This window comes from Notamacropus eugenii, chromosome 5 (genome assembly GCF_028372415.1).
Source record: "Notamacropus eugenii isolate mMacEug1 chromosome 5, mMacEug1.pri_v2, whole genome shotgun sequence".
NCBI classification, from domain to species: domain Eukaryota; kingdom Metazoa; phylum Chordata; class Mammalia; order Diprotodontia; family Macropodidae; genus Notamacropus; species Notamacropus eugenii.
Genome location: NC_092876.1, coordinates 107,756,909 through 107,779,961, shown reverse-complemented (window position 1 = coordinate 107,779,961; position 23,053 = coordinate 107,756,909). Strand labels below are relative to the sequence as shown.

The 23,053-nt window shown below is 37.4% G+C and overlaps 1 protein-coding gene across 1 annotated transcript in view; it reads left to right on the top strand.

Moving 5' to 3' along the window:
* The window catches only part of CYSLTR2 (cysteinyl leukotriene receptor 2), a 202,454-nt gene extending 180,336 nt beyond the window's left edge, over nt 1-22,118 (top strand). The window contains 2 exon segments of the mRNA XM_072610559.1: nt 16,522-17,495; nt 17,497-22,118. Coding sequence (XP_072466660.1) covers nt 16,522-17,495; nt 17,497-17,632 — 1,110 coding nt within the window. The 3' untranslated portion in view covers nt 17,633-22,118.
* Nucleotides 22,119-23,053: the final 935 nt, after the last annotated feature.

The window sequence follows — 23,053 nt, the reverse complement described above, 5'->3', positions numbered from 1 at the left end:
TATAATATAGTTTGAGATCCAATAATGCCAGACCATCTTTATTACCAATTTCTTCCTTATTTCTCTTGAAATTATTGACCTTCTATCTTTAGATGAATTTTGTTATAATTTTGTCTCATTGTATAAGGTAACCCTTTGATAATTTGATTTTCATCAGGGATTCTATAAATTAATTAATGTAGCATTGCCAGGTTGTTATATTAGCATCAAAGTTAATTTTTTTAAATGTTTAATAAAATCCATTCATAAATCCTTCTACTTTTTGTGATATTTTTCTTTGGGAGTTCATTTGTGTGTTGCTCAACTTATTTTTTTAAGATAAGATTGGACTACTTGAATGCTCCATTTTTTGTTATGATAATCTGGGTATTTTATATTTGTAAATATGCATCCATTTTATTTGTTCTCGTTTTTTTCTGGCATATAATTGGGCAAAAATAGTTTCCAAGAATTTTCTTTTCATTTTTTGAGAGTTCTTTTTATTTTTAATAGTTGCAATTTGTTTTTTCTCTAATTAGATAAGCTAAAAATTCATTTTATTAGTTTTTTTAAAATAACAAAATAATATATATTTTAACTTTGTTCATCACTTCTTTGATTTAAAAAATTTTTTTTAAAGCTCTGTGAGCTTTTGCTTTATTATAGAAAGAAACTCAGTTGGTCAAGCATGAATTAATTTTTGCAATCTGTGTTGGTTGCTTTCTGTTTTTCATGGTTCACCATATTTGTTAACAAATCTTGCTTCATTTGAGGTTAAGGGTTGTAGAAAGGTAGTCAATTTAAGATGCAGTCTAGGATTACATTTTCTGCCTGTATGTATCTTATAGTCTAGTTGGGAAAACAAGACATAAATGCATAGGTTGATCATAAGACTTGGATCTTGAAATGACTTTAGAGATAATATAGTTCAGCCCCTTCATGGATGAAATATTAAATAAAAATACAAAAAATATGACAGCGCTCAACAATAGTACTCATGATGAAATGAAAATGTGAGCAGTGGAAGAGATCACTATAGGCTGGAATGGGTAAGTTTTTGTGGAGAAAGAGGAATCTGCATTGAGTACAATAGGCCTTGTATAAGCAGGAAGAAAGGAGGAGGGCTTCCAAGTCAGGAGGATGGCAGTGGGAAAGGATATCTTATTTTCAGGTTATAGTGAGTAAGACAGTTTTATGGAACAAAGATTAGGCAAGTAATAGGATATGAGGCTAGGAAAAGTAAATTGGCACTAATTTGTAGAAAGCCTTGAATATCAAGGTAAGGAATATGAATTTTATCCTCTAGAAAGTGAGGAACCACTCAAAACTTTGGAATAGGTATAATTAAAATAGCACTTTAAGAAGATTTAGGATAAATAAGGGTGGGAGAGACTACAATTAGGTAGGCCAATTAAAAGATTATTCTAGTCAAAAAGATGATAAGTAGTTTTGGGAATAGAAAGGAATAATTAGATGTGAGAGACATTTCAAAGGAGGAAGTGAAAAGATTGGGCAACTGATTGAAAATGGGGGGAGGTCAAGGGAGAAGTGGGATGTAAAAACTGTTCAGAAATTTCAAGTCTGGATAACTGGAAGAATGTTGATAACTTTAACAGAAGGAAGGAAATCAGGAGAAAGGAGTATGGTTTATGGGGGAAGTCACTGGGTTTGGTGTTATACATGATGAGTTAGAAGTGACATCAGGAATATCCAAATGAAAATTAATGTTTAGCAAGTAGTTGGAGATGTAGGACTAAGCTTGAAAACAAAATTCAAGGCCAGAGAGATAGATTTGGGAGTCATTTGCATGAAGGTCATGACTGAACCTAGGTAAGTAGGTGTGACTCTGTTCTTTATATATTTGAGAAAAGAAAAAATTTCCCCAGTTTTTCTGTTTTCCTTCTGATTTGGACTGAATTGGTTTTGTCTGTGCAAAAACTATTTAATTTTATATAATCAAAGTTATATATTTTACTTTCTGTGATCCTGTCTGCCTCTTGTTTAGACATAAACTCTTCCTTTATCCATAGATATAACAAATGCATTTTTCAATGCTCCCCTTACTCCTGGTAACACCCTTTATGTAGGTCATTTTTCCATTTTGACCATATCTTGATATATGGTGTGAGATGTTAGTCTATGCCTAGTTTCTGCTAAACTGCTTTCTAGTTTTCCCAACAGTTTTTGTTAAATGCTAAGTTCTTACTCCCAAAACTTGGATCCTTGGGCTTATCAAACACTAGATTACTATGATTATTTACTACTGTGTATTACACTAAGCCACAACTCTATTTCTTAGCCAGTATCAAATTGTTTTCATGGTTATTGCTTTGTAATACTCTAAAGCTGTTGTTTGCCTTCCTTACCTTTTTTCATTGATTCTTTTGATGTGCTTGACCTTTTGTTCTTCCAGATAAATTTTATTATTTTTTTCTACCTCTATGAAATAATCCTTTGGTAGTTTGATTGGTATGGCACTGAATAAGTAAATTAATTTAGGTAAAATTATCATTTTTATTATATTGGCTTGGCCTACCCACAAGCAATGAATATTTTTCCAGTTGTTTAGATCTATCTTTATTTGTGTGAAAAAAGTTCTGTAATTGGATTCATATAACTCCTAGATTTGTCTTGAAGATAAACTCCCAAGTCTGTTATACAGTCTTCTGTATTTGTTTTAAATGGAATTACTCTATCTGTTGCTGTGGGGTTTTGATGGTAGTATACAGAAATGTGGGTGATTTCTGTGGGTATATTTTATATCCAGCAACTTTGCTGTAGTTGTTATTTGTTTCAACTAGTTTTTTAACTGCTTCTCTAGGGTTCTTTAAATATACCATCATATTATTTGCAAAGAGTGATAGCTTTTTTTCCTCATTGCCTATTTTTATTCCTTCAATTTCTTTTTATTGTCTTATTGCTAAAGCTAGCATTTCTAATATTGAATAATAGTGGTAACAATGGACATTCTTGCTTCACCCCTGATATTGGAAGTTTTCAAGTTTATCCCCCATCACAGATAAATCTTGCTCTTGAATTTAGATAGATACTATTTATCATTTTAAGCAAAGCTCCATTGTTTTTCAATGTTTTTTGTAGGGATGGGTATAGCATTTTTCAAATGCTTCTTCTGCATCTATTGATATAATTGTATGAATCCTGCTATTTTATTATTGATATGGTCAGTTATGCTGATAGGTTTCCTAATACTGAACAAGTCCTGTATTCTTGGTATAAATCCAACCTGGTCATAGCATACGATCTTTTTGATATACTGCTATAATATCCTTTGTTGTTAGTATTTTATTTAATTTTTGGGGGGGTCAATATTCATTAAAGAAATTGGTCTATAGTTTTCTTTCTCTGTTTTTGCTCTCTCTGGTTTATTTGTGTCATAAAAGTAATTTGGTAGGATTCCTTCTTTAGCTGTTTTTTTGTCTGAATTGTTTATATAGTATTGGGATTAATTGTGCCTTAAATATTTGGTAGAATTCACCTGTTAATCCATCTGTTCCTGGGGATTTTTTTCTTAAGCTGCTCCTGGATGGCTTGTTCAATTTGTTTTTCTAAGACAAGTTCATTTAAATGTTCTATTTCCTCTTCTGTTAATGTGGGCAGTTTATATTTTTGTAAATATTCATCCACTTCAAATAAATTGTCACATTTACTGGCATATAATTGGGCAAAATAATTCCTAATAGTTGCCTTAATTTCATCTTCATTGGTGGTGCTTTTGCTTTTTTCATTTTTTTGATATTAGTAATTTGATTTTGTTTTTTAAAAATTGAATTAGTCAATGGTCTATTCTATTGTTTTTTTCCCAAAAGATTAGTCCCTAATTTTATTACTTCAATGGTTTATTTGATTTCAATTTTATTAATCTCTCCTCCAATTTTCAAGATTTCCATTTTGGTGTTTAATTTGGGATTTTTAGTTTGTTCTTTTCTAGCATTTTTGTTGTTGTTGTTGTTGTTGTTGTATGCCCAATTCATGGATCTCTTTCTCTCTTTTATTGATGTATAGTTTTAGAGATAAAAATTTCCCCCTAAGCACTGCTTTGACTTCATTCCACAAATTTTGGTATGTTGTTTCATTGTCATTTTCTTTAATGAAATTATTGTTTGTTCTTATTTTTTTTGTCTTCTTTTTGGACTTAATCAGTTTTGAATTGACTTTTAATCTTTGCCTTCATAGCCATTTATTAAATGTAATTTTTATTACTTTATAGTCTGAAAAGGATGCACATAATATTTCTACTTTTCCACATTTGGTTGGGATGGTTTTTATGTCCTAATACATAATCAGTTTTTGTGAAGGTGCCACATACAGCTGAGAAGAAGGTATATTCCTTCTTGTTGTCAGTTAGTTTTCTTCAGAGTTCTATCATATCTAACTTTTCTAAGATTCCATTCATCTCTTTGATTTCTTTCTTATTTATTTTATGGTTAGATTTATTTAGCTCTGAGAGGGGAAATTTGAAGTCCCCCACTAGTATAGTTTTATTGTCTATTTCCTTTTGTAATTCATTTAACTTTTCTTTTAAGAATTTGGATACTATGTCATTTGGTGCATATATAGTTAGTATTGATATTGTATTGATACCATGTAGGGTTCCTTTTCTCAAGATGTAATTTCCCTGATTATCTTTTTAAATTGTCTATTTTTATTTTTGCTTGGTCTGAAATCATAATTTCTATGCCTGCCTTTTTTACTTCAGCAGAAGCATAATAGATTCTGCTCCAATTCTTGATTGTAACTCTGTGTGTCTCTCTCTTTCAAGTGTGTTTCTTGCAAAAAATATATTGTTAAAGTCTGGATTCTAATCCATTCTACTATCTACTTCCATTTCATGGGTGAGTGCACCCCATTCACATTCACAATTATGATTACTAACTTAGTCTTTCCCTCCATCCTATTTTCTTCTGTCTATCCTCTCTCTTTTTTTAACCTGAACCTCCTTTAAAGTCTGTTTTGCTTCTAACTTCCTTTTCTGCCCTTCCTTTTTTCACCCTCCTCTGTCCTTTTTTTTGTCCTCTTCCCTTCCTACTTCCCTGCTGGGTAGAGCTATTTCTATTACCAATTGAGTATGTATGTATGTATGTATCTATGTATGTGTGTATGTATGTATGTATGTATGTATGTATGTTTTCCCCCTTTTTGATCCAATTTAGATGTGACTAAAGATCAAGCATTACCTACTCCTTCATCCCCATTTTTTTCCTTCCACTGTAAAAGCTATTTATTCCTTGTGTGCCTCTCTCATGTGAGATAATTTCTTCTATTCTTATTCTCCCTTCCCCCTTCTCCCAGGGCTCCCTCCTTTCTCACCAATCCATTTTTTTTAAACATCACCTCAGCCTATTTAACTCATTCCTACATCCTAATAAGGACAAAGTTCTTAGAAGTTACATGTATCAACTTCCTGTATGAAAAGGTAAACTGTTTAATCTTATTGAGTCCCTTATGATTTCTCTTTCATGTTCATCTTTTTATGCTTCCCTTGAGTTTTATATCAAATATTCTATTGACCTCTAGTCTTTTTATCAGAAATATTTGAAACTCCTTCATTTCTTTAAATGTGAATTTTTTCCCTTGAAGAACTCTATTCAGTTTTTCTGGATAAGTTATTCTTGGTTGTTATCCCAGTTCTTTTGCCTTCCAAAATATCATATTCTAGCCCCTCCATTCCTTTAATGTTGTAGCTGCTAAATCTTGTGTGATACTGACTGTGGCTCCACAATATTAGAATGACTTCTTCCTGGATGTTTGAAGTATTTTTCTTTTGACCTGGGAGCTTTGGAATTTGGCTATAATATTTCCTGAAGTTTTCTCTTTATGATCTCTTTCAGATGGTGACTGGTAGATTCTTCAAATGTGATTGAACAATATTAGGGCAGTTTTTTTAGATAATTTCTTAAAATATAATGTCTAGGCTCCTTTGACTTTGTTTTATTGTTTCTTGTTGTCTCATGAAGTCATAAATTTCCATTGCCAATTATAATTTTTAAGTAATTATTTCCTTCAGTAACCTTTTGTACCTCTTTTTATTTGGCCAATTCTGTTAAGATGTTATTTTCTTCAGTATTTTTTGTGTGCCTCTTTTTCCAAGCTGTTGTTTGTCTTTTCATAATTTTCCTTCTTTGCTTCTATTTCTTTGCCTGCTTTTTCCTCTACCACTCTTAACTGATTTTGAAAATAATTTTTTTAGCTCTTCCAGGAATTCTTCTTGGACTTGTTTTCAACTGACATTTTTTTTCCTTTGAGGTTTTGCTTGTAGCTGTTTTGACTTAATTGTCTTCTTCTGAGTTTGTATCTTGTCCTTCCCTGTTGCTATAGTAGCTTTTTATAGTCAGGTTCCTTTTTTTGCTGTTGGTTTTTCATTTTTCCCACACTCTTTCTTGATTTTTAACTTTATATTAAAGTTGGGTTCTGTTGCTGGCTTTGGGGAATGGGAGGAACACTGTTTCAAGCTTCAGGATTTTTTTCACTGTTGCTCCCACAGCTAGTTTTAGGTTTTTGGAAGTTTTCAATGCTTTCAAGGTGGTGTGATCTGGGGAGAGTTGTGGTCACTGTTCTCCTGGTCTGCACCCAGGTCCTTACCCTGATCCCTTTGGATTGCAGTCAGTACTACTCCTTAGAGCCCCTATTCCCTTGGAATCAGAAATTATAGTTACATAAATTAAAAAAACCTTTTGCTAGAATAAAATTAATGAAGATAGAGAGGGAAATTATAAAATGGGGAAAATAAATTTATAAATTATCACCAATAAAAGTTTGATGCCCAAAATAGGGAATTAACACAAATATCATGCACAAAAGGCCATATCATAGTAAGTGGTCAAAGGACATGAATGGTTTTCAATCAAGCAATATGTATTTATTAATCATTGACTGTAGTCTTGGCACCCTGCTAGGTGTTAGAGATAGAAAGACAAAAGTCAAACAGTTTCTACTCTTCAGAAGTTTATATTTTATTGGGAGAAAATATCTACATGTCTGTCTATTTACCAATACATCTCTATCCTATCATATGTAATAAATGTGATTTTTCTGGGAAGGGAGAGGAATGTATGGGTGTGGATGGAATCAGAAAGTATTTCTTGAACATGATATAAATGAGATAATGCTCATAAATCACTTTATAAACCTTAAAGCCCCATATAAATGTGAGCTTGTAGTAGTAGCAACAGTAGTAGCAGTAATAGCATTATGATGTGGTGCATGAGTTCACCTTTGAAAGAAACAAGGGATTCTACGAGGAGTATGTGAAGAATGGTACATTCCAAGAATTGGGGGCTACCAATGGAAAGGCACAGAGATAGGGGATGGAAGGTCCTTTGTGAAGACTTACAGAAGTAAGTCTTGACTGGACTGCAGAATATGAAAAGCCAATAATGTATGGTAATGTATGATAAGACTTGAAAGCTTAGTTTGGGGTCAGGTTGTGAAAGATTTTAAAGCCAAACAGAAGAATTTATATTTGATCCTAGAAGCAATAGGAAGCTATAGGGAATTTAGAGAGTGAGGTGTGCTTTAGAAATACCATCTAATGTGAATGGTGGATCGGAGATTGTGGAAAATATGAGGCAGATAGACCAAGTAGGAAACTATTGTAATGGTGCAGGTGAGAGGTGATGAGCTCCTGAATGAAGGTTATGGTTGTAGGATGAGGGAGAATGAGACAAATGCAAGAGGTATTATAGAAGCAAATTGACAAGATTTGGCAACTGATGAGATATTTGGGGTGAGAGAGTGAGTAATCAAGGATGACTCTGAAATTGCAGACCTGCAGAACTGGAAGAATGGTGGTGCCCTGAACAGAAATAGGAAAGTTAGGAAGAGGGGTGGATTTTAAGAAAATGTGTTCTCATTTGTTCACATAAGGGTAATTTAATCACAATCCTTATATTTCTGTTGACTTCAGTAGAGTACTTCAGCTCTTAACTTGCTCTTAAAGTTACCTGCTTGTTCTGTGGAGAACTTAAGTCACATAGAATAGATACAGGCAGTTCTAATAGCAGCAAGCAAAGATTGAGGAGCCCAGCTGAGGCTGTGCATTCAGAAATGAGAGACAAGAACTGGACTTTGAACCAGGAAATATTTAGATCATCTTACGTGCTCTTTAAGACTGTTGTACATTGCAAGGGCTGACTCAACTCTAGTGAGAAGTGTGTAGCAAGTAAGACAGTGAGAAAAACAGAAGAGAAGGCTCCCATAGGCTTGCTGAGGCTCAACTGTGGTGATCTGGTACATTCCCCTTTCTTTCTCTTCTAGGTATCAGGTGTTATGTATAACCCTGGCTGCTGTTTCTCCATGGGGACAGAAAGGCAGGATTTCCTGTGGCATGTGTGGGGTGTGTGTGTGTGTGTGTGTGTGTGTGTGTGTGTGTGTGTGTGTGTGTGTGTCTGACATGATCCACATCTGAGTAGTGTGATGCTTAAGAATCAGAACACAAGATATATGTACCAAGCATAAGAGTTTCATAGATTTAGAAGTAGAAGACGTATCAGACATTATCCAGTTTAACCCCCTAATCTTGAAAATGAGAAATTGAATCACAAAGACGCTGTGATCTCCCTGTGGTCACACAGCTAGCAAGTAGCAGACATGAGATTTGAATACAGGGTCTTCAGACTCCAAATTCATCGCTCTTTATATTGCACTGTGCTGCTTCTCAGGTCTGGGCAGTAATGACACCCATGATGCCTCATTAAAGAGCCCCAAACCCTGTTTCCCCAGGAGATCACCCAGTTGTGGGCATCTTTGTGGCAAAGGTTGGCAATTCATTGTTGATTAATTAATGTCACATTGTTTACTTTTCCTTTTTAAATTGCATATCAGTTGTTAAACTACAACTCAGGAAGTGAGGATGCTTAACTTTTCAAAGAACTTAAATTACAAAAATATGACAAATTAATGGAGTTATTTGACATTTTGCATCCTACAATAAAATTCAATGAACAAGACTACTTGGGAAACAGAGTTGCGGTTAGTTTACTTTTCCAATTAACTGAGGTAACTTTTTTTTTTTCAAATCTGCTAGTTGAAATTAGTATGCCACTTCACCTTTTTGTTTTTGTAGGAAGGGTTTAGAGAATACACCTGATTCTTTTAGAATGATTCTGGGTCTTCTTTTTTGTTTGTTTGTATTTGTAACCTTGGGGGCTTAGCACAGAGCCTGAACCATAGTAGTTGCTATATAAATGTTTATTCTCCTTCTCTCCTCTCTCTATTTGTACAGTTATAGAAAGGGTAAGTAGTTGGTTTGTGTGTGTGCTCAACCCAGGGAACACTTTCAGGATTTAATTAAATCTCTGCTATCTAATCTTGACTAGCTCCTCATTGCTAAAGAGCAATCATCTATTCAACTTTGATTGAATCCCTACCATATTCTCTCTAACACCTGCTCCAAACCTTCTTCTCTGTCTCATTTATGACTTACTATCATTCTTGGTTTCCTATAGGACTAGGTTCAAGTTCCACCTTCTGCAGAAGACCTTTACCTATTATCCAGGCTAGGACATGTAGTTGGATAGACAACAGAGCTGGTCCATCAGTACATGCATCTTTGAAAGATATTGCCAGTCCCTCAAATCTAATCCTATTCAACTATTAACAGATGACCTTGCTTTCCATTTTACTGATATCATAGAGGCACCCTAGCTTTGGACTCAGAAAACTGTATTAATTCCCAAGGGAACTGGAGCTCTAAAAGAGTGGGGTCAGGCTCTCTTATTGTCTCTGGCTTTTTATGCTCCTACCCTGAAACCCCATGGAAAATTACTGAAAGCTTGGCTGTGTCTCATATTTAAGGTTTATCAAATGAGATCATGAATGCACACAATATAGAACAAGAATAGGACAGCTATTTATTTTACCACAAAAAAGAAATGCTTTAAACACAGAAGACTCATAATTATGCCTTGACAAAGACTGACAACACAATACAGTAACCTTTAACTCCAATTATACTCTCCTAGGAGGTCGGTACTTAGAACTTGAAACATTTTATGGGACAGCTGAAGAGACATTTCATCTTCAACTTGACTCTATATTCCCAGAAACTCCTCAAAAACCATATTTTCCAGCAGTTAATCAGTTAACAAATGTTTATTAAGCACTTAATATATGCCAGGCACTTTACTAAGCACTGAGGACACAAATACATGCAAAAAGAATGACATTCCTTACCCTCAAGAATCTTACATTCAAAAGAGGAAAATTACACATAAAGGGGAGTTAAAAAGCAGGGATGGGAAAGTCTTATGGTTACAAAGCCCTTGGAGTAAGAAACAGAAGTGGGAGAGAAATGAAGGATGGCCAGCTTGAAACCTTGCCCAGGATAGAACCCATGCCCTCCCTCCCCTACCAGGAGGAACTCATCCGTGAGAGAAGGAGGTAGAAGGTTTGGAGGGATGTTCTAGTGTGAGACAGCCAGAAGTGTTGAGTGAAGTTCCAGGGTTAAATGTAGCTAAGGGATGTTCATGAAGTCCAGAGAGCCAGAAACAAAATTTGAAGAGGAATGAAGGGTGGGTGGCATGGACCCATTCCCAAAATGGAGGCCCTAAGAGGAACTCACCAATGGGAAAAGGGGACCACAGGAGCAGAGACACAGTGATAATATCCAGAGAGTGAGAAGTAGAGCTGGGAGGTGAACAAAAGATGGCCAGCCTGGGTCCTTCCCCCATATGGAGCCCAGGGTCAGTGTTCATTCCTTCGGAGAGGCATGTAACTGTAGAAGACTCCTCTCTTCCCTGCATTCCCTCCCCTCACCAAAGAGAAATACCAAGAGTCTCCCTACATTCAACAGATGACAAGAGAGAGGAGGAAGAGTGAGGGGACATTGTTTCTTCCTTTTAAATCTATTGAGTGGTTACTCAACTCTGACCATTTTTTTTTGGTCTCATCACAGGGCCAAAGGTATTGCCATACCATCCTGAAGACCTCCAGTGCTATACTTTTGTCTTAAGAAGTGGAGCTCAGTTTTCAGGGCAATGCATGCCCCATGGGGTGTACTCCAACCCATTACACTGAGAAGACTGAAGTCATACCCTTATCTCTCTTGTAGCTCTAAAACTCTGAATGTCTTCAGCCATGTTCTCCTTTTTCTATCTAGTATCAGAAGATAATGTTGCCTCCTTCCTTACTAAGGTTAATCCTTCTACTTGTACTTTATTCTACCAAATCCTGTCTGCTCTGGGTCTTTGTTTCATCAATTGTTTCCTCTTTGTCTTATCTAGTCTCTCCTCTTTACTAGCTCCTGTGCCCATAAGAGGCAGCTAGGCGGTAAAGTGAATAGAGTGCCAGGCCTGGAGTCTAGAAGACCTGGTCTCAGACACTTACTCACTGTGTGACCTGGGCAAGTCACAACCCTGTTTGCCTCTTTAAAATGAGCTGGAAAAGGAAATGGCAAACCACTCCAGTATCTTTCCCAAGAAATGTCAGACACAACTGAAATGACTGAAAACTTTTATGGCTCATCTTGCCATGCCTACAATTGCCCCTTGTCCAAGATGGCATCATGGTTCTTGTTACTATTGGTGTCCTTTGTTCTTACATGATACGTAGTAGGTGCTTAATAAATGCTTATTGACTGACTAATTAAATGTTTCTCGAATTGAATTGCTTCACTGTTTTCTGCTGTTTGGCTCTGTTTGAAGTTAGTCCAAAACTCCATTTGCCATTGTCCACCTGCACGTTTCCCAGAAGCACAGTAATCATTCTACAGATGTTTTCTCATTGTTGACATTTCTCCTGCAGGAGACTGGCAGGTCTTGAACAGATGAACTTTGAAAAGATTACTTAGAATTCCTACTAGCAGTTATAGCTCTTTTTACCTCCTTCATGCCCAGGGCTAGACTGTTCTGGACTATTTATTTCATCTTTTCTTTCCTACTGGGTCCCACCCTACTAACAAAGGACTTCTCAGGTGCTGAAGAAACTACCTTGACTACCTTGGCTGAAGTTTCATTTCCCATTCTTTGCCATGCTACAGAAAATCCATTTACTTTCTCTATCACCCAGTGTCTGGGAGGTATAACCTTTGACCCACACCAGTACCTTTCATTGATGATTTAGGGTACCAAAGGCTTCTCAAGTTCTCTTCCCATTTACTGTTCCATTTTCTTCTTCTAGGGTAGCTTTGCAAAGTATTCAAAATTATCCTGGTGCTGCTTTGAGATAGCACTAGCAGAGGGAGGGTCAACCTTGTCCCTGGACTACTGGCAAGGATTCAGATTTCTACTTCGTAAACATTCTCAGGTCTCCTCTATCTTGAAAAAGAAAAAAAAACAAACCTTTCCTTTGACCTTGTTAAGCCTCTCAGGCTTCCATTCTATAGCTTTCTTCCCCTTCACTTTTAAAATTCTGGAAAGAATACTCTACTCATTACTTTTACTTCCTCACCACCCACTTACTGCTCAGCTTAAAATCTGGCTTCCATTCGTACTTCCATTCATTCCACCTCCACAATAGTTTTGAGACCTTTTCCATTCACAGTACTAACATTCTAGTTTAGTTCCTCCTGACCTTTCACCTAGACTACATTAATAGGCTCCTGATTATTATTCCTGCTTCCAATCTCCTTTATCTCTAATCTGTCCTTCCTTTAATAGGCTGAATAATCTTCCTAATGAAAAGGACTGATCTTGGAAATCCCATTTTAAAAAACAAATAAACAAAAACAATGCTCCATGGCTCCTTATTGTATAGGAGAAAAAATAAATTCTTCAGTGTAGCATTGAATACTACCCTCTGGCTCTAACCCATTTTTCCAGGCATTTCATATTGCTTTCTTTTTGACCTTCTAATGTTCCACAAATTTGTCCTGTTTTCTTCTTTTTTCATCCAATCATGGTGGAGATTGCCCGTGTGTGTGTGTGTGTGTGTGTGTGTGTGTGCATCTCCTTTGCCTGAAGCCAAATATCACTATATATATTCAAGGAAAAGCAAAGACAAAGGAACAGCTCAAAAGCTTTTCCAGTATTATTAACTAATTAACAGGCAGAGAAGTGGTTGAAAAGGAAAATTTGTTACAAAGTATTTGTTCTTCCTCTTTGAACGCTCCTAATGGATGGAGAAGCTTTTACTTAATTGTGGAGCCAAATCACTTTTTGTAACTACTAAAGATTCAGTTGAAAGAAATGCATTTCCTTTTGTATCATGAGGTGGTTCTGATGGGTGAGAGAAATCTGTGCTCAACTGAAAGAGGACAGGTGCTTAGGCTTGGGTGGATTTGGAATTACTGGTAAAAACAGAGGCTCTTTAAAAAGCATGTCACACAGTTCAGTTTCATCTCACTTGAGAATCTATGAAATTTGCAGCATTATAGAAGTTTTGCACTATCCATCTTTCAGGGCGCTTATTACTATCTCTTCCATGTAGTCTCCCTTGACTCTTACTACAGCCAGTAGTGTGCTCTCTCTCCTCCTTCCTTCCTTCCTTCCTTCCTTCCTTCCTTCCTTCCTTCCTTCCTTCCTTCCTTCCTTCCTTCCTTCCTTCCTTCCTTCCTTCCTCCTTTTCTCTCTCTGTCTCTCTGTCTCTCTCTCTGTCTCTGTCTCTCTCTCTCTCCCTCCCTCCCACCCCACTCTATCTCACTGCCTCTCTCTCTTGACTGAGTCACCATTCATGTCTTGCTCAAGACAGACCTACAGCAGCTGCCCATGAATGCAATCCCATTGCAGCTCATCCCAGCAACTTAGTAGTCCTCTGTTTCTGACCTGAGCTGATTCACCCTTCCTTAAATAGACTGATGCCTCTCCCACACCTGCTTCCAGAGTCTCATTTAGTGCCAGACTTTGTACAGACACCTGCTCAGCTTAGCTCACTGCAAATGAGAACTCCTGAGCTAAAGAAGTCCACCAGCCTCAGCTTCCCTAGTAGCAAGAATGACAGGCGTGTACCACCACATGTGAGCATTAATGATCTTGAACTGTTTTATTTCTATGTCTCTTTTGAACATTCATAATCAGTTTGATATTTACTTGTGTGCAAGTCTTTCGCTTTCTATCAGACTGTAAAGTCCTTGAAGGTAAGTTCTGAGCCTTAAAAAAACCCAACAACTTTGTTTTTCCCTCAGTACATAGATTGGTACTCCTGTGGATTAGACCTTTTACAAATATATGTTGAATGGAATTGAACTGAGCCTACAAAGCTTGTCTTGGTCTCTCACAGGCACATCACCCATTCTGATAAGTTTTTCTCAGCTGCAGAAGTTAAATAGATGTTCACTTAGAAAATTCAGCAATAATCAGAGGATTAATTTTCCCATATGCTCTTGTTATGACTTCTCATGAGAATTTCCAGACAAGATCCAGGATGGTGAGTGTATTTTTAGACACTGGTGTGTATCAATCCACTTTCACTTGAGAAACCATCTGGTGTCAGCAGCCCAAGGTGAGAGCCAGCTCAGATGCCCAACCAAAGGGTAGAGAGAGCAGTTATGCAGTTGTCATCATGGTAACAATGATATTTGGGATAAGAATTGGGACTATGGTTCCATTGACAGAAGGAAAGAACTTCCTGGTGAGAAGAAGTCTATTTTCCAGTGTTAATTGGCACCTTCTCTATAACTTGGAGTCTTAAGAGTGTTGTTCGCAGCCCTGAGAGGTTAAACAGAGCCAGTAAACATCAGAGACTGATATTGAACCCAGAACTTCCTGGATCTGAGGCCAGCTTTCTGTCCTTTTGTCATTCTGTTTCTCAGTGATTATGACCACAGCAGCTTTAATGCACTTTCCATTCCATCTCATTTGATCCTCACTGCTACCTGTGAGGTAGAGGCTATTCTTACACTCATTGTACAGATGAGGAAATGGGGTCTGAGAGAGTTGAATTTGCTCAGGATTTTATTATCACACAAGTGTCTAGGACAGGAGCAGAGGTCATTTCTTTTCGAGTCCAAGGCTAGTCCCCTATCTATTAGGCCTCCTAGCTGCCTCATGGTCCACGTTTATTGCACTTTAAAGGTTTAGAAAAAGCTCTTTTCCTCACAACAAATCCAGAAGGTAATTAGTGAAAGCAAGCTGGTAGTGCAATGAATAGAGCACTGGGTCTACAGTCAGAAAGTCACATAACCTCTAGTACCTACCTCCCACGGTTGTCTTGAAGATCAAATTGTAAAGCATTTAGCAAAGTGCCTGCCCTGGCACGTAGTAAATGCTATTTAAATGTTAGCTGTTGTTATTATTGTTATCTTTCGTGATTAAATTAGAAACACATTCACACAGGGAGAAAAAACCCTTTCCTTCTAAATAAGGAGAGCGGCCAATCCCATGGCGTGTTGGGATTATAGCCTTTGGAAATTTTTCGTGTTTTTGATCTACCTTCTTCAGCATGACTCCCCTCTTCCCTACAGAGAGAAAGGTCAGATTCATTATTATTTTTTCTTCAGTATTCTATCTTTCCTCCAAAAATCTCAAAGCTTTATTCTGAGAACTTTCAACTTGTAACACAAGCCCTAAAGTTATAAGGAGAGAAGAGGAAAGGGATGGAATTAGAAAAAAAATAGAAGAAAGAATATGGAATAGACCATAATTTATTCATGTTCTTGTCAAATTGCAGAGAATCTAGGTCTCTGCCTGCTTTTTCTCAGAGCTGGCATCTTGAATTCTTATGCATCCACTGTGACCTGATCATCCTGAAGGTATTCCTCTCAGTGGGAATTTTTTCCCCCACTATCATAATGGTCAGAATTTATATTACTCAAACTACTTGAGATGTAGTTTTGCATTCTTGTTACTATTACAGCTGAATGGTGCAACAGATGCAACACTGGGCTTAGAGATAGAAAGATCTGAGTTCAAATCTGACCTCTGACACTTACTGGCCACATAATTCTGTATAAATCACTCCACCTGTCTCGGTTTCTTTAATTATAAAATGGAGATCATATAGCACCTACCTCACAGGGTGTAAGTGAGGAAAAAATGAGATAATATTTGTAAAATGTTTAGTGCCTCGCACATATTAGGTACTATATAAATGCTAGCTATTATTATTATTATAAATATCACCATCATCATTATTATCATTATGATCATTACGATCAAATGAGAGAATATCTGTAAAGTAGTTAACAGAATGCCTAGCATGGAGTAAGTGCTTTATAAATTCTAACTATAATTATTATTATTATCAGGATCAAATGAGAGAATATTTGTAAAATGTGTAGCGCAGTACCTGGTACATAGTAGATGCTTAACAAATATTTGTTCTACCTCCCCACCCCCTTGTCCTTTTTAGATTAACTTTGTGTTACCATGTTTAGCATACACCTAGTACTTAGGATACGGTCAATAAATACTTATTGACTTGACTTGTCCGTATGTCCAAAGTACCACAATAATTTCTAAAAAGAAATTACTTTGGAGACTTCTGCAATAGGATTATAGAAACTTGCCAACCTAACCAACTGAGCTTCAGCTAGTCTCCAATGAACCCTGTGGTTTTCTCTTATCTACTTAAATCGTGGGAAGATGATTTGGGTTTCCTGCAGAGTAGATAATATACAATGACAAGTTGACCTCCATTTCTGTTTTTCAGCCCAGCAAATCTCTCCTCTCTATGCTGCCAGTTGCCACAGTAGAGATGGAACCAAATGGCAGCTTCAGGGTTGCCAGGGAGAACTGCACAGTGGATGAGTTCAAGAAGAATTTCTATCCTGGTGTCTACCTGGTTGTATTTGTCGTGGGGGCCTTGGGAAATGGCTTTTCCATATTCATCTTCCTGCAACCTTCTAAAGAATTCAAATCGGTGAATGTGTTCATGCTGAACTTGGCCATTTCAGACTTACTGTTTGTGTGCACCCTGCCTTTCAGAGCTGACTATTACCTGCGAGGCTCTCACTGGATATTTGGAGATATAGCCTGCAGGATCATGTCCTACTCCTTCTATGTCAACATGTACATCAGTGTTTACTTCCTGACCGCACTGAGTGTCGTGCGCTTCCTGGCTACCGTGTGCCCCTTCAAGCTCCTGCATGTGACCAGTCTCAAGACTGCCTGGGGCCTGTGTGCGGCAATCTGGGTCTTCATCATGGCCCCCTCAGCACTGCTCCTGAGCAGCGGAGCCACGAGCAATGGGAAGCGGACCACCTGCCTAGAATTAAACCCTAGTAAGATCACCAGGTTGAGGCTCCTGAACCACATGGTCATGGTCGTGGGTTTTCTCCTGCCTTTCTTCACTTTGACCATCTGCTCTCTGCTCATTATCAAGACCCTGCTCAAGGTCAAGGCTCCAAAGGCTGCAGCCCGAATCTCTCACAAGAAGGCGCTGGTCACCGTGACTGTTGCCCTGATTCTTTTCGCACTGTGTTTCCTGCCCTATCACGTACTCAGGATGATCTACCTTGTGCAGTGGAGGGAGGGCAAGTGCAACGACCAGCTACACAAGGCTGTCATCATCACCATGGCCTTGGCGGTATCTAACAGTTGCCTTGACCCTTTGCTCTACTATTTTGCTGGAGAAAATTTTAAACAGAGACTAAGAGCGGTATTCAAAAGGGGATGTTCACAGAAAAAAATGCGCCGATCCTATTTGTACATGGTTAAAACAACAACCCATGAGTAAGATTTTTTTAGAGAATATTTTTCTATGCTTGTCATTATTCTGTACACAATTCCCATACTACCTTGCATTTATGCCATCACATTGACAACAAAAAACCATGCATGTTGACTGTGATTTGTTTTTTGTAATATTTAAAAACATGTCCTTGAAGCACACTCTAAGTGTTCAAATCTGAAAGAGTAATTTGGCAGAAATTATTTGGAAGAAAGATATTTTTACTTGGCGTGGAAGCTATTTTTTTCTTTCCCCTTTGATAAAAAGGAAAGCTCATTGGAGAGGGAATGGAGAGCAGAGAGTATATCTGGAAAAGACTGTGATGTAAAAAACAAACAAGCCAACAACCAACCCTTTTAAAAAGAAACAGTTGTAGGATGAATGGGATACAAGACTCGTGTGGATGGCATTGTGGGTGTAGCTGACCTCTTGACTACAGGGATTAGGAAAGAAGGCACTACAAGAACAGAACTCTAAAGATCATGGCCCCAGAATAACCTGCAGTGGATTGTTAAGTGAAATGTAAGGAAAGAAGTGGGTCCACCTCCTAAAAATGGGGAGGAAGGTCGCCAACTTTTAGATATTGGTGCCCTGGTACAAAGCCGTAAAGAAAGTTGTACTTAAAGTCAGAAAGAATTGAATTCTAGTCTTGTCTCAGGCACTCACTGGTAATGTGACCCTGGAAAGAATCTTAACCTCTATCAGCCTCAGTTTCCCAATCTGTAAAATGGGGAATAATAGTAGCACCTCATGGTCTGTTTTGAGGATCAAGCTAAGAAGATAACAGGGCATGGGTTTTTTTTGACAAATTAACAAGCATTTATTAAGTGCTAATAGTTAGAGGTATGTAGCAGGTTCCTAGAGCATCTAGATGCCACAGTGGATAGAACTCTGGACCTGGGATCAGGAAGACCTGAGTCCAAATCTGGCCTCAGAAACTTACTATCTATGTGATCCTGCCTCAATTTCCTCATCTGTAAAATAAACTGTAGAAGGAAATGACAAACCACTCCAGTATCTTTGCTAAGAAAACCCAAAATGGGGTCACAAAGAGCTAAATATGACTGAACAACAACACTAAGTGCTTACTTTGTTCTGGGTACTGTGCTAAGAATTAAATGAGATAATAACATATAAAATGCTTTGCAAACCTTAAAGTGATATATAAATGTCAGCTATTATTAATTATTATTATTCACTCCACTGGTTATGACTTTATTATATGTTTATAGCACACACATACACACACACTTGGTATAGGACTATTTGTATATCTTTGCCTGTCCACTGTGACAAATAGACTAATCAGACCTGTCAAATTTCAAAGAGGCTCTTAGAGCCATTTAAAACTATCAGGATTATTGATTATACTTTATGGTGTCATGGAAAGAATTCTGAACTTGGAATAGGAAGACTTAGGCTTGGATCTTAGCCTTGTCCCTAATTATGAGATCTTAGATGAAGCAATGGAATGAACTTCAGATTGATACCTGAATTCAAGTTTTATCTCTAGTACTTGTTAGTGTTGTGACCATGGATAAATGACATGACCCTTTTGAATTTTGGATTTTTCATCTGTGAGATGGAAATGCAACAGCTTCTTGAGCTACCTCGGAGTTTTTGTAAGGCTCAAATGAGTCTTGTATGTAAAGAGCTTTGCAGACCTTAAAAAATGCCATATAATAACAGCTATTATTATTATTGAGTTTTGAATCTGACTTTCTTTATCTGTCGGAAAGGGATAATACTTTGGTGCCTTCCAGCACAGGGATTCTTCAATCCCAGTCTTTGCAGTGGGGCCTATAAAAAGGCTTTCAGATAAATGGAGTAAACAAATCCTTCCCAGGTAGAAACTAACTCTGGCTGCCTTTGTCTGCCTTCATAATGACTCGGAACCAAGTTCTTATATTTCAGAAGACCTCTTTCAAGGGGGCATTTCAGTTGGTTTTGAGTGTTCCTTAATAGTTTGTACTTTGAGGAAGGCCTGGTTTATCTGTTAACGGATAAATGCTCCTGTCAAGGGGAATTTTTCTCATGAGTTATGCCAGACACAAACTTGACATTTTCAGAGAAATGTCCCTATGTAAATGGATAGAAGACTCAGTTTAAATATGAAGGGCTACTTGCATTAAAATCACAATTTTAATCTTTAAATTTTATTTGGAAAGGGTACTAGAGAGAGGTCTTTTAAGCCCCAGCTCTATTACTAACTAGCTGTAGAAGTTACTTAACCTCTCTCTAGTCCTTAATTTCCTCATACTTAAAATAAGGTCCTTCCTAGTTCTAAAGTTCTGTGCTCATTAGATTATGATATTCAATAAAATTTTTCTCAATTCTATTTAATTAGGCCTACCTGGTGCAGTAGGAGTAACAGACTGGTAGGGAAACAGATATGGTAGAGTGGATAGAGCTCTGGATTTGGAGGCAGGAAGACCTCAGTTTGAATTTTGACTTATGTGTTATATTATAGATTATATTAGTTTTACTATCATATTATATTACTAGCTGTTACTTAATCTCTGTCTGCCTCTGTTTCCTCTTCTGTAAAATAAAGATAATAACACCTACATTTCAGGGAGGTAAGAATAAAATGAGGTCATATTTTTAGAGTTTATGAATTATAAAATGCTAGTTATCATTATGCTAGCTATATAACCGCTAGTTATTATATAGAGTTCTGGATTTAGAGTCAGAGGGCCAGGTTCAAATCCTGGTTCTGTCAATTACTACCTAAGGGACCCTCAAAACTTATTCTGCCTTACTGGGTTTTAATTTCCTCAGGCCATTTTCATGGGACACAGTATGGTACAGTGGAAAGTGTGCTTGATTGGAGGTAGACAACATGAGTTCAAATGCAGGCTCTGCCGCTCACTATCGGTATCACTTTGGACCAGTCACTTATTTTCTCTAGCCCTTAGTTTCCTCATCTGTAAAATGAAGGGATTTGACTCAATGATTTCTAAGGTCCTTTCCCTCTCTTCATCGTATTTTAACACCCTATCCTATGTTCAGAAACATTGTAATCATGAATATATTTCCCTAATGTTTCTTCTTTTCTCTCTACGTCATCATTCCTGGCACTTAAAAAAATTTGACTCCTTGGGGGGAAAAAACACCTCTTATTCAAAGTCTTCTTTAGCAACTTCCATTGAGCAAAGTGACAAAAATACCAAATACCCGTATGTTAAATTTTAGTTAAAAGTCTGAAAATGTTTGGAAGGATTTCCAAAATTAGACACACAATTGAATCACAGACAAAATTGAACACTGTCTTGACTAGGTGCTGCAGTGGGCCATTTTACATCTTCTTTGGTTCTGTCTTGCCAATCCCAGTATGATCAGTGGTTTATTTCTATTGCAGCCATCACTTGCTATTAAAGAGATATCCCTAGACAGTGTTGGTGGCAGAAAGGGGAGCATAGATGTATAAAGGAGCAGCACTTGGACATCCCATATTCAGAACCTAGCCACCATGGTTGAATAAACCACTGGATATTTCCACCAGATACTGTAAGAAGGACTGCAGTAGTGATAAGCTGATACTTGTATCTCAGTAATTGACCATTCTTCTGAATCATTTGGGTGACTTTTCATTTGATTGTAAAAAGAGAGTGTGCTCAGAGTAATTTCCCAGTCAGCTAGTTGCCACAGTCAAGGCAGTCATGAAGCCTGGGCTCCTTTCCCTTTACGTCACCTTTTGGTATCTTACTCTAACATTTCTAAGCTGCAATAGGCATTTTCATAACATATTCAAACTTGTAATCAATTGTCTCTATGTGTGCATACACAGCACCCATTAAATGCTTACTATGTGCTAGACTAGGCACTGTGCCAAGAGCTAGGCAAAAGACAGTCTCTACCTTCAAGGAGCACACAATCTAATGGTGCATGTGAGAAAATCCTGTCACCTGGAGCCTCTGAACACTCTAGGAAATTTTTTGAGTTCCTTATGTATAATACAGTATACAGGCTATATTTATTTTAAATATATAAAAAGTCTGTTTTAGTTTAAATCATTGTTATTTTTATTATTGTATTTTGCCCTAATGTTCCCATCAGAAGATATTGTGAAAGCTATAGAATTGGCTTAAAACCAGTGCTGTCTCTCTTTAAACTATGAGTCTCTATTGGAATCCATTTCTACCTTTCCCCTCCTGGTTTTAGTAGTGTTAGATTCATTCCTCTGGTTAGCCCACACTGACTTCAACCCACCATAGCCTCCCAAGCAAAGGAGATACAGTCCTTCCCTTCTATGTCATGGCAGGAGGTCTTGACAATCCATCAAGACCCAGCACAGAGACAAGGAGTAGTTCCCAGTGACTCTGCTGAAAACTCAATCTGAGTTCAAAAAATGCCACTCTTCTCTAGGAGCCACTTAATCAGGAGCCTTAAGAAAATGTGATTGGTTTCAAGTCCCAGGAGGTAGACTGAATGAGGAAATTTAACCCTTCTAAGACTAGTCTCAATCCCAGCCCAGGTCCATCATCAAAGCTGTGACAAACAATTGTTGTTCCATGTTGACCATTGTAGCCTGTCCATACTTAAAATTAAAATTAAAACTCCTGAATGTTACCATCCATCAGAATCTTTAATCCTTGACTATACTGTGTGTGACTTGATTCATCAAAAAGTGAAAAGGTCTATGTCAAGTAAAGACAGAATGGGAAACTGGAATGAATCCTGGTTTTGGAGTTAGGGCCCCAAATTTGAATCCCATGGCTGCTACATGTTACCTTTAACCTTGGGCTAATTACCTAATCTCTCTGGAATCAGTCTTCTCATCTATTTAATTGAGGGAGTTAAACTAACTGAGCTCTGAGGTCCCTCATAGCTCTAAATCCTTTTCCTCATTATTCTTGCACTAAAATATGTGCATTTATTTTTTTAAATAGCCTTAGAAAGTAGCCTTAATAGTATAAAAAGTAGCCTTAAAGTATGTCCAATGTTGGATGCATTGTGTGTTCTATATCCCAGGTGACTACCTACTTAGCCTACCCATAGTTCCAGCTTTACCTTGAGATGAGTTAGCCAGGAGAGTGATTTCTGTGAATAGCTCTGTAGATTTATCAACTTAAGATCCTTGAACAGGGGTTCTTAACTTGGTGTCTGTGAACTTACTTGTTTTTAAATTTTTTTGATAACTACTTCAATATAATTGGTTTCCTTTGTAATCCTATGGTTTTTATTTTATGTATTTACTAACATTATTCTAAGGAAGGGTCCATAGGCTTCACTAGATTGTAAGAGGGTCCAGAACACACAGAAAAGTTCAGAACCCCTGCCCTAGAAATTCAAAAAGGCCTGAGAAAAGGTGGATTGCCTTTTGGACAGGTGCTTCAGACAAGCTACTCTATATCTCAAGGAAGACAAGCTCTCGCTAGGGCAACACAAAACATTCCTGGAGGCCTTCAACAGGTTGTTGTCCTCCATTTTTGAAGAGGACCAAAATGACATCACCATGATAAAGTGAAGTTTCAGTGTGTCCGACTGTGGCTGATCAGACCAATGTGAG